General features: G+C 64.3%; 1 protein-coding gene across 1 annotated transcript; it reads left to right on the top strand.

The window, feature by feature from the left end:
• Positions 1–1073: 1073 nt before the first annotated feature.
• On the top strand, positions 1074–5193 carry SKOR1 (SKI family transcriptional corepressor 1; the record flags this gene model as incomplete). The annotated part of the gene is made up of 8 exons (XM_084268188.1): positions 1074–3041; positions 3160–3256; positions 3677–3784; positions 3897–3968; positions 4213–4287; positions 4380–4454; positions 4916–4981; positions 5096–5193. The coding sequence occupies 8 exons, from the start codon at positions 1074–1076 to the stop codon at positions 5191–5193; spliced, it is 2559 nt and encodes an 852-aa protein (XP_084124314.1).
• Positions 5194–10832: the final 5639 nt, after the last annotated feature.

Below are 10832 nucleotides of genomic sequence, written 5' to 3'. Positions count from 1 at the left end.
GCTGCCCGCCCGCCCCGCGCCCCGGCGGCTGCCCGCGGTAAAGAGATCGGTGGGGACGGGCCCCCCCGGCTGATGGCGGCCCCGGCGTCGGGCTGCGGCCCCTAGCCCCGAGGAGAGCCTGTACGTCCAGCCGGGCTCCGCGGAGCGGTGAGTGGGAGCGGGCGGCGGGCGGAGGGGATGTGGATGTGTCTGTGTTTGGGGGCGGGTGGGGGGGGAGCGGGGGTCGGGCCGCGTTTTCGGGAGCCGCTCCCCGTTATTTCGTGTAATTACCACGGAAGCGGCTTAACCGCCGGGAGCCCTCCCCGCTAAGCCAATTTGCCCGGCTCGCTGCTGCCCTTCTGCTGCTACGTGCTGCGGGTCCTGCCCGCCCCGGCCCCTAATCCGCCCGGTCCTAATCGCCTGCCAGAGACACGACAAAGGGGCTCCCGGCCAGCCGCGCCCGCCGCCTCCCTCCGCCCGCCCGCGGGCACCGAGCGGCAAGTTTCGGCCCGCCCGGTCCGGCCCGGGGCTCGGCCCCCCTCGGCCACGCCGCCGCGGGACGCGCCGGGCGCATCCTCCGGCGCGTTTCGTTGGAGCCTTCCCGGGGCTCGCCGCAACGGACGGCCCGGCACGGCACGGCTCGGCGAGCCGGCACAAAGGGAAGGGAGCCGGCACCTCCCGGAGACCCGGGGCGAAGGGGTGCTTCTCACCCCCGCCCCCCACCCGGGACGCCCTTGCCCCGGGCGGCCTCGGCCGCCGGGCGCGGAGCAGCAGCCGAGCGACCCCGGGAGCCCGGCGGCGGATGCGGCGGGGCTCGGTACCGGCGGCCGCGGCGCGGGGGCTGGAGCTGCGGCTCCGCCAGACCTCTCCGGCCAGCCTGTCCGCGGCGGGGAGGCTCCTGCGGAAGCGCCCGTGGTGGGGGATGCTCCGGACCGGGACCGGCAGCGCCGAGCGTGGAGCAGCCGGGCCGCGGAGCAGGGCTCCGGCAGCGGCGGGCCGGGCTCGGCGGCGGGCGGCGGCGGAGCGGGGCCCCGGGAGCGCTTCTAACCCGCGCTTTTCCCCGATTTTGTTTTGCAGGGGCGTTTTGGGGGGGAATGGAGGCGATCGCCAGTCAGATGGGAAATGGGAGAGATGCAAGCTCCTCCCCAAATTCAAAGCAAGAGCTGCAGCCGTACCAGGGCTCCAATACCCTCAAGCCCAACCAAGTGGGTGAGACCTCTCTGTACGGCGTGCCCATCGTGTCCCTGGTCATCGACGGGCAGGAGCGGCTGTGCCTGGCGCAGATCTCCAACACGCTGCTCAAGAACTACAGCTACAATGAGATCCACAACCGGCGGGTGGCCCTGGGCATCACCTGCGTGCAGTGCACGCCGGTGCAGCTGGAGATCCTGCGGCGGGCCGGGGCCATGCCCATCTCCTCCCGCCGCTGCGGCATGATCACCAAGCGGGAGGCGGAGCGGCTCTGCAAGTCCTTCCTGGGCGAGCACAAGCCGCCCAAGCTGCCCGAGAACTTCGCCTTCGACGTGGTGCACGAGTGCGCCTGGGGCTCCCGGGGCAGCTTCATCCCGGCCCGCTACAACAGCTCCCGCGCCAAGTGCATCAAGTGCAGCTACTGCAGCATGTACTTCTCCCCCAACAAGTTCATCTTCCACTCCCACCGCACCCCGGACTCCAAGTACACCCAGCCCGACGCCGCCAACTTCAACTCCTGGCGCCGTCACCTCAAGCTCAGCGACAAGACGGCCACGGAGGAGCTGTCGCACGCCTGGGAGGACGTCAAGGCCATGTTCAACGGCGGCACCCGCAAGCGGACCTTCTCCCTGCAAGGGGCGGCCGCCGGCGGGCCCGGTGCCGGCTCCCCGGCTGCCAAGGCCGCGTTGCACCCGCCGCCGCCCGCCGGCCCCGAGCTGGCCCCGGCGCACAAGAGCCTGCGCTGCAGCGGGCAGGAGCCGGCGGGCGAGCGCGGGGCGCTGGGGCTGCCGGCGGCGCACGGCGGGGCGGCGGGAGCGCACGGCGGGGCGGGCGCGGTGCGCAGCTACCCGGTGATCCCGGTGCCCAGCAAGGGCTTCGGGATGCTGCAGAAGCTGCCGCCGCCGCTCTTCCCCCACCCCTACGGCTTCCCCGCCGCCGCTTTCGGACTCTGCCCCAAGAAGCAGGAGGACGCGCTGGGCGGCGCGGGCGGCGGCGAGGCGGGCAAGGGCGGCGCGCTGCCCCCCGGCATGTTTTGGGGGCCTCCGCACCCCCACCCGCACCAGCCAGCCCAGCCGCCCCACCAGCCCGGCGCCGCCAAGGACACCGGCGTCTACCCCTCGTTCCCCGTCTTCTGGCCGGCCGCCGGCAGCCTGCCCGTGCCGCCCTACCCGGCGCAGAGCCAGGCCAAGGCGGCGGCCACGGCCGTGGTGGTGGCGGCCGCGGCGGCGGCGGCGGCGGCTGCGGCCGAACCGCCGGGCTTGTCGGGCCGGCACGGCGAGCTGGAGGGCTCGGAGCCGTCGGGCAGCGGGAGGAGCAGCGCGACCCCCCAGGAAGGCGCCGGGGCGGAGGGCGAGCGCTGCCCCAGCGCGCTGTCGCGGGCGGCGGGCGAGGAGGAGCGCTCCGGGGACGAGGCGCTGCTCCCCCCGCTGCCCCTGCCCAGGAAGGGCAGCTACCTCTCCGCCTTCCGCCCGGTGGTGAAGGACGCCGAGAGCATCGCCAAGCTCTACGGTACCCGGGAGGCGTACGGCGGCGCGGCCCCCCGCGGGCCCGGTTACCTCTCCCCGGACTTCCTCAGCGAGGGCAGCTCCAGCTACCGCTCGCTCTCCCCCGGGGGGGACACGGCCGAGGAGCCCGAGGTGGACGTGGAGTCCAACCGCTTCCCGGAGGACGAGGAGGAGGAAGCCGCCGCCGCCGCCGCCCTTCCCGAGGGACGGGAACCGCCGCCGCCCCGGCTGCTCGCCGGTACCGAGGAGCCGCCGCCCGCCGGGGCCGACGGTCCCGAGGAGAAGGCGGGCGAGCCGGCGGCGGAGGAGGGCGGCCAACCGCCCGACGGCAGCCCCGAGCGGAGCAGCAGCAGGGGCGCCTACGAGGTGCGCGGCCGGGATCGAAGGCGGGTGGGGGGGTGGGGGTGGGGGGCGAGCTTTGCTCTCAAGGGCCCCCGCGGGGCCGGCCCGGGGTCCCCCGCCGCCCTGACTCATTCTTTTGTAGGTGTACGCGCCGGACAGGGGGGAGCACCTGCAGCCGCTGAAGACCGCCGCCTCCCTGGGAGCCCCGGCCGCCTACCTGTGCACCCCCGAGGCGAAGGGTAAATTGGGACGGGGCGGGGGGAGGCTGGGCGGGAGGCCCATGGGCATCGAGAGTGCGGCCCCGAGCGCCGCCCCCGTCGGGGGTTCAGTCCCGTGGCGGGGGGGCTCCGAGGCCACCGCTTTCGTTTGGGGCTTTCGGGAGAAAAGAAAGTGCAAAACGGTTTTCGGATGGGGGACAGGGCCAGACCCCCCCCGGGCCCAGGGATGCCGCCGTCGGACGGCGGGGATGGGCTGGCGGGGCCCGCACACGGCACGGCGGGGCAAAGCTCCTGCCAGCAAGCTACTTTCCAATAGCAAAGCGATTAGGATGTCCGCTAAGAAGGTTTTAACGAGGGCTTTGTCCGTAATTATGTAATTAAGGATATATCAGGACCATACTTTCATTGCTTATGGTTGAAAATCGGTTTATTATCTTTAAGAGCAAGATAAAGAAGACAATCACTCCGCGGCAGAGGATTTAGAGACCAGAAAATCCTATCAGGACCAAAGGAATGTCTCTCATCCCAGCCCTGTAAATACCGACAGAGGTAAGCTCCAGCCCGCGCTCCGCCGCGGCCCTTGCGCGGGGCGATGCGCGGCCGGCGGAGGCCTCCGCGTCGGGGCTGACAGCGCCCTGCCCGCCCCCCCATCCTCCCCCAGGAGAGGACGGCCTGGCCATGGATGTCGCCGGGACGCAGCTGGTGGAAAAAGACATCGAAAATTTGGCCCGAGGTGAGGCGGGGGCGCGTCCGGCGGCGGGGCGGGGGGCTGCGGGAGTCGGCGGGCCGGGGAGGGGGATGGAGAGAAGGCTGGGGGGACCCCCCAGCCCGTCCCCGCGGCTCGAGGTATTTGTGTTTTCTGCAGGAGTGATTAACTCCTGTGATTAATGTAACGTAATGCGATTAGCGCCGCGCTGAGCCGCCTCCATATGGAAAAGTGCGGGCTCCCCTCAACCCCGCCGTGTATTTTTAAACAGACGAGTTACAAAAACTGGTCCTGGAGCAAATGGAACTGAGGAAAAAACTGGAGAGGGACTTCCAGAGCCTGAAAGGTACCGGAGAACCCCCCCTCCCCTCCCTGTCCCGGCCGGGGAGCGGGCCCGGCGCTGGGGAGCGGTGCTGACACCCCCGTCCCCCCCCGCAGATAACTTCCAGGACCAGATGAAGCGGGAGCTGGCGTACCGGGAGGAGATGGTGCAGCAGCTGCAGATTGTCCGAGGTACGGCCCGGCCGGCCCGCAGGCAGCTGCCGCTCGGATTTTTTACTCTCCGTTTTTAGTTCCTTTCTTTTTTTTTTTTTTCTTATTTATTCATTTTATTTTTTGTTCAATTTAATTTGTTGTCGTCAATCGCTATATTGTCGCGACCCGCCCCGCAAACGGCTGCGAGGCGTCATTCCGCGGCAGCGAACGGACCTTCTCTCTCGCAGCAATTTCCACCCCGGCTAAATTAAAAACCCAGGCGGAAAATTACCTGGGAAGCTCTGCCCGACTTTGCGCGCATCCCTTCCCTCCCCCACATCCCCCATACCCCCCCCCCCCCCCCCCCCTCCCCGTATCCCTACCCCCACGTCGCGCTGCGGGCGATGCCCTTCTGCCCAGCGCATCCCCGACGGGGCGGCCGCGCTCTGGTCCCCCCATCCTGGCATGTTGTGATGCTTCCCCCCTCCCCGCCCCCCCAGATACGCTGTGCAACGAGCTGGACCAGGAGAGGAAAGCGCGCTACGCCATCCAGCAGAAGTTAAAAGGTACCAGGGCAGGACATGGGGGGGTGGGAGGGGCACAGATATCTAAGGGGGGGGCTGGCACTCTCCGTGGGGAGGTCTGGGGGAGCGGGAGGTGACGATCCCGTCGCTTTGCAGAGGCCCACGACGCGCTACATCACTTCTCCTGCAAAATGCTGACCCCGCGGCACTGCACGGGGAACTGCTCCTTCAAGCCGCCGCTGCTGCCCCAGTGAGCCCCCCCCCTCGCCCCCTTCCCCCCGCCCCTCCGGACTCTCCCCCTTCCCCCGAAGCCATGCGGGCAGAGCCCACACAAGCCATTTCCACGAGGAGACACTTGTACATAGAGGACTCGGAGCCCGGCTTTCCTCGGACTGGCAATACGGCGGGGAGCGGCCCCGGGCCGGCCGGAGGGGGAGCCGGGACCCCCCCACCCCCCAAACCCCTGCGCCCCGCGCCCCCCCGGCTCCTCCTCTCCCCCTCCCTCCCTGTGTGTCCGCTTCTTCAACCCTTGTCCAGACTGGAAACAAAAGTGGCTATGTGCAATGGATATAAATGTACTGTGATTCTCTTGGTACAGTATTTGTTGGATTTTTATTTATTTATGATGTATATTTATTCTTCCTCCCCCCCCCCCCGCCCCGGGCCCCCTCCTCCTTCACCATCTCCCCCCCCCCACTTTGTAAATTTATGGATGTAACAGCACTTTAACGGGCGGTCCGCGACTCCGGAGGCAGAACAACGCTCGCCCGCTCTGGGGAGAGACCCCTCTGTACGTGATTTTGGTTCTTTAATAAAACCCGACTTTAAGAAGACGCCTGGTCCGTGGGGCTGTCCCGGGGGAGGGAAGGATGGGGATGGGTGGGAGGGGCTTGTACGGCCCCGACGGCGGCCCCCACCTCGGCGCTGTCCCCCCCTACCCCGGGCTCCCCTGCGAAGTTCCCCTTTCCCCCTCCTCCTCCTCGCCGCAGCCGGGAGCTCATTAATGCCCATTTATATGCTCGTTTCACACATGAAAGTATTACATTAATGAGCTCGGAGAGCGGGTGTGGAGGTGCTCGCGCACCTATTAGCCCGAAATACCTGTTTTCAGCCCAAGATTAACCTAGCACGACATCTCGGCGGGCTGGGACCGCGGCTGGGGCGGGGGGATGCACAGGGGGCGGGGGGAGACGCGGATCGCGCCGCGGGTCCCACGGCGCACCCGGATTGCGGGGGCTGAGACCAGGGAGGGGGGATGCTCCTCGCACCGCTGGGTAGGGGGGCTGTGGGTATGGGGAGCGTCCCGGGACCGGTGCGGAGGCGTTGGGGGAAGGGGGGGGGGATATAGATGCGCTCGGGGTGCGCGCGTTACCGGCCCGGCGCTGCCCGCGGGGTTCCTGCGGGGTGAACCCGAGCCCCGCAGCGTGGATCTGTCGTAATTAGTTTCTGTGACTCTCATTAAGCGGAGCAGCGGCGGTTCCGCGGCCTGGGCCGCCACCGCGTGGGCACAACCGGCGGTGCAGCTGCCCCCCCCCCCCCCCCCCCCTTCCCCCCGTCACCAACACCGGCGGGCAACGGCGCTCGGTGCTCCGGCCCGGCATCCCCCCTCCCCGCGTCCGGCTGCCGGGGCTGATCCGTCGGCACCCCGAGGGGGAGCGGGGTCGTTTTGCGAGGGCCGGGAGCTCCCCCCGCCCGGGGTCCTCCTGTACGTATGGTGAGAGGGGGGCAGTTTGTGCCCAGCAGACCCACACCACCCCCCCCACCGGCACACAGCCCGGGGTCTCCAGAGATGCCTCCCAGCCAGAGGCCCCTGTGAGGCTCCGGCCACCCCCGTGGGCTTTATTCGGCGGTATCCCCCTCGGCAGAGATGGGGCAGCCAGTGCCTGGATTGGGCTCTGCTGTGCTGGAGCAGGATCCCATCACCTGCGGGTGGGGAGGAGCCAGGCCTGGGGCAGGTGGACACAGCTGTGGGGTGAGTCACAGGGCTGATGGGTATAAAATCCTTGGGGTGGAAGGGCAGCTGGCTCCTTTGGGTTTCTCTTGTTTCTCAGGGTGCTGAAGCTCTTTGTGGCTTGTTTGGGGATGGGTATTTTGCTGTGCTGTGTGAGCTGCAGTAAGTGACCCCAAGCAGGAGTTGTGGGGCTGGGAGTACTGATAGCATCCTGTGCAGGTAAGCCAGTGGGATCATGTTGCTGGGGTGTGGAAGGGATGCATGGACTGGAGAGATGAAAGCAAAGAGGCAGGGTCAAGCTCTGCAAGTTGAGGTGGTTGGTTTTGGGGGGGTGTGTGTGTGAAAGTGTTGGGTCTCTGTGGAGTGTTGTATGGGAGCAGGTGAGGCTCCTTCCTTGCACAGTTTCCTCTCCACCTGGGACACTGCTGGCACCTCCTGGGCTGGAAGCAGTGTGGGATGACTCTGTGAAGAGCCACAGAGGAGCTTGGCCTGTGTGCCTGGCCATGGCTGGGGGTAAGTGTGTTGTGCTGCTGGCACTGCTGCACCTCCAGGGCCTCTCACTCCTCACCCCAACCCCTGGCCAGGGTGTGCAGTTGGGCTCTGATGTGCTGGGTGTCCCTAGCTCTTGCTTTCCATGTGCTGGGCTGCTGGAGCCAGGTTCTTCCCAGCAGTTCTCCAGCCCATGAGCTTGTCCAGCATCCTCTGTGCTCACCTGCCCTGGCACCCTGTGCGTGGTGATGCTGCTGCTCACTGATGTGGGTGCAAAAATGAACTATGGTGTTGTATTAATATTTTCACACTACTTAGCTCTCATTAAAATGTACTTTGCTGAATTTAATATGCAACTTCAAATGACACAACGTATTAAGTGCTTAATATACTAGAAATTATGAAACTATTATAGTCTAAGTAATATGAAATAATTAGAGTGAATTAAACTTCAGCAGCAGAATGAGGGAAAGGCTTCAAATTTTTTCTTTTGTGTTGGTGCCCCCCCCTCTCCCTGCCCCCAGTCTTAAAATAGTTGAATGTGGTAATAGCCCCTGAAAATAAACAACCAGAGTTAGGATTTTTAAATAATTAAAGCAGGAAAAAGCCTGGAGTGTCTGTATTTGAGCCTGTGATGGATTCTGAATTGGGGAAGCAGAAGGTCTGTTTGCTGTAGCTGATGGAGTTGTTCTTTCAGGCCAGTGGCAGAGCAGCTCCGAGGAGCTGATCACCAGAACTCCAGCCTTGCCAAGGATTCTCCCCATATGCTATTTTCCTCTTGTATGCAAGGCTGTTTGTTTGGAGGCAAGCAGACGTGATGGCTCCCACAGACAGAGCTCTGCTCTGGGTTTTGCTGCCACGCTGCCTCTGAGCTCCAAGTCCCCCTGGCAGAGCAGCTCCCCACCCTTACTGGGGAGTGGGGGGGGGGCACACAGCAGGCACCCCTGTGTTCAAATCGCAGGGGCTGGATGGAGCCTGGCCTCTCGTTTTGAGATGTGCTTTGAGCCACCGTGCTCAAGCCGGGGTTGAAGCGCTGATGCTTTGCTCGCGGGATGAGGACCACCCTGGAGCCGCGGGTGCGCACAGGGCTGGGAGATGCTCTCTGGTGGGTGTGCAGCAGCGATGCAAAGCTCCTGACCCCGCAACTGCTAGGTTTCGGCAGGGCATTCGCACCGGGGAGTGGATGTGTGCGTGGACCGTGTGGGGCCGGGCTGCTACGGCACGGTGGGGACCCGATCCGTCAGCCCCAAACCTCCGCCGCTGAGCCTGTGCGGAGCGGGGTCAGCTCAGAGGACGCCAGGAGATGGCGTTCCCGGCGCCGCTCTGCGCGCTGCTCCTCGCTGGAGTTGCCTGGGTTTGAGCGGCGGTTTTGTGCAACTTCCATGGAAACTACAGAAATTACCCTTTGGGAAAGCAGGTCCGGGCCTGGGGGGTCTGTCTGTCTGTGTGTGTGTGCAGGGGGAGGGTGCCAGCGGAGAGGCAGAGCTGGGCCACCGTCTCTGCGACAGATGGACCTGCAGCCGTGGAGCTGCCGAGTCCCCCCTGAAGCAGCAGCTGTGGGGGTAGGAGAGCAGAGGGGAAGAGGCACTTGCTGCCCCCCGGGCTTTAGGGCAATGTTGCCGCTCTGAGGGGTGGTGGCTGTGAGTAAAAAGGTGTTTGCATAGATGCTCAGAGGGGCTGGAGCAGCTCCCCTACAGAGAGAGGCTGAGGGAGCTGGGCTGGTTCAGCCTGGACAAGAGAAGACTGTGGGGGGACCTCATTGCAGCCTTCCAGTCCCTGAAGGGAGCAGAGGAACAGGAGGGGAATCAGCTTGTTAAAGGGCTGAGACTGGCAGGACAAGGGGGATGGAGTGAAGCTGAAGGAGGGAAGGCTTAAATTAGATATTAGGGGGATGTTCTTTCCAGAGAGAGTGGTGAGGGGCTGGAACAGGCTGCCCAGAGAGGGGGTGGGTGCCCCGTCCCTGGGGGTGTTCAGGGCCAGGTTGGATGGGGTCCTGGGCAACCTTGTGTAGCTGCAGGACTGGAGGTTGGTGGCCCTGCCTGTGGCAGGGGGTTGGAGCTCTGTGATCCTTGGGGTCCCTTCCAACCCAGCCCAGTCTGATTCTATGATACAGCACTGGAGGATTTGAGGGAAGAAAATGAGCGATGGGTGGATGTTGGTCCCATCAGTACAGGGCTTGGGGCTCACGTGGCATGGTGCCATGGATGGGGGCAGTCCCCAGAGGCTTGTGTGTGTCCCACAGGTTTTCTGGTGTGCCCCTCCTTTCACACCCTCCTCCTCCACCCTCCAACCCAGGGGAGAAGCAAGAAGCAGAGGGGAAAAATCTGGATTGAACTTGAGGTCACAGACTTTGAAATGTGCTTTGTGGGAGCTCTTTCAGTGCTGCTTTATCACTGTAGTATCAGTGTAGTATTGCCTCAGACTGTGCAGAGATGTGGGGAAGACACGTTCCCCTTTTCCAACAACTGCCCCGGCTCAGGGTGGGTCTGGAAACCAGCAGATCATGTCCAGGTTGGAAGGGACCTGTGCCTCTAGTCCTGCTCAGTGCAGGGCCTCCCACATCAGGATGCTCAGCGCTGTGTTCAGCTGAGATGTGAATATCTGAAGGAGATCTGTGATCTGTCTCTGCTTCTGGCACTTGGACCATCCTTGTGATAAGAGGTTTTTCCTATCATCTGCTTGGAATTTCTCACGTTTCCCACTGCCTCTCTCTCTCTGCTCCTCTGAGCTCTGCCTTCTCTGTGTGCTCCCATTTGGGATTTGCAGGCAAGAGCAAGACCCCCCCACCCTTTGCATTCAGGCTAGATGAATGCAGCTCCCTCCACACCTCCCTGTACATCGTGTGCTCCAGCCCCCGAACACCTGGGCCCATCAGGACCCCCAGGCTCCTTCCTGTCAAGCTGCTCTCCCACCAGCCCACTCCCACCTTGTGCTGGCTTATCCCATTCCAGAGGCAGGATGTGGCATCTGCCTTTGAAAGGTCTGTGCCCTTTCTCCAGCCTCTCTGAATCCCAGTCCTGTTCCCCCCAGCATCAACTGCTCCTCCCAGCTTGGTGTCATCTGCCAATGCTCTGTCCCATCATCCAGGTGACTAATAGGGACAACATTGATCCCGAGGGATGGCGCTGCTCACTGGCTGCCAGTTGGACCTTGTACCCCACATGCAGTGTTTAGACCTTGCAGTCTGGCTGATTTTCCTATTAGTCTGCTCTCCCAGCCCATATCTCACCAGTTTGGCTACGAGGATGCTATGGGAAGCTATGCCAAAGGCCTTGCTAAAGTCAAGGTAAATAAAGAGGCTTGCTTTCTCCTCACCCAGAGCCAGCCCTTTCGTCATGGAGGGCACCCAGGAGCAATCTGTGCCTGGGGAAATCTGTGCTGACTGTCCCCAGCTGGGATCATCTTGCCTGCTTGGAAATGCTTTCCTGCAGGATCACCTTCCCAGGGTGATGC

Source organism: Gallinula chloropus (assembly GCF_964237585.1).
Source record: "Gallinula chloropus genome assembly, chromosome: 9".
Lineage (NCBI taxonomy): Eukaryota > Metazoa > Chordata > Aves > Gruiformes > Rallidae > Gallinula > Gallinula chloropus.
Note: the sequence above shows the minus strand (reverse complement) of the source record. Positions and strands in the feature narration are given on the sequence as shown.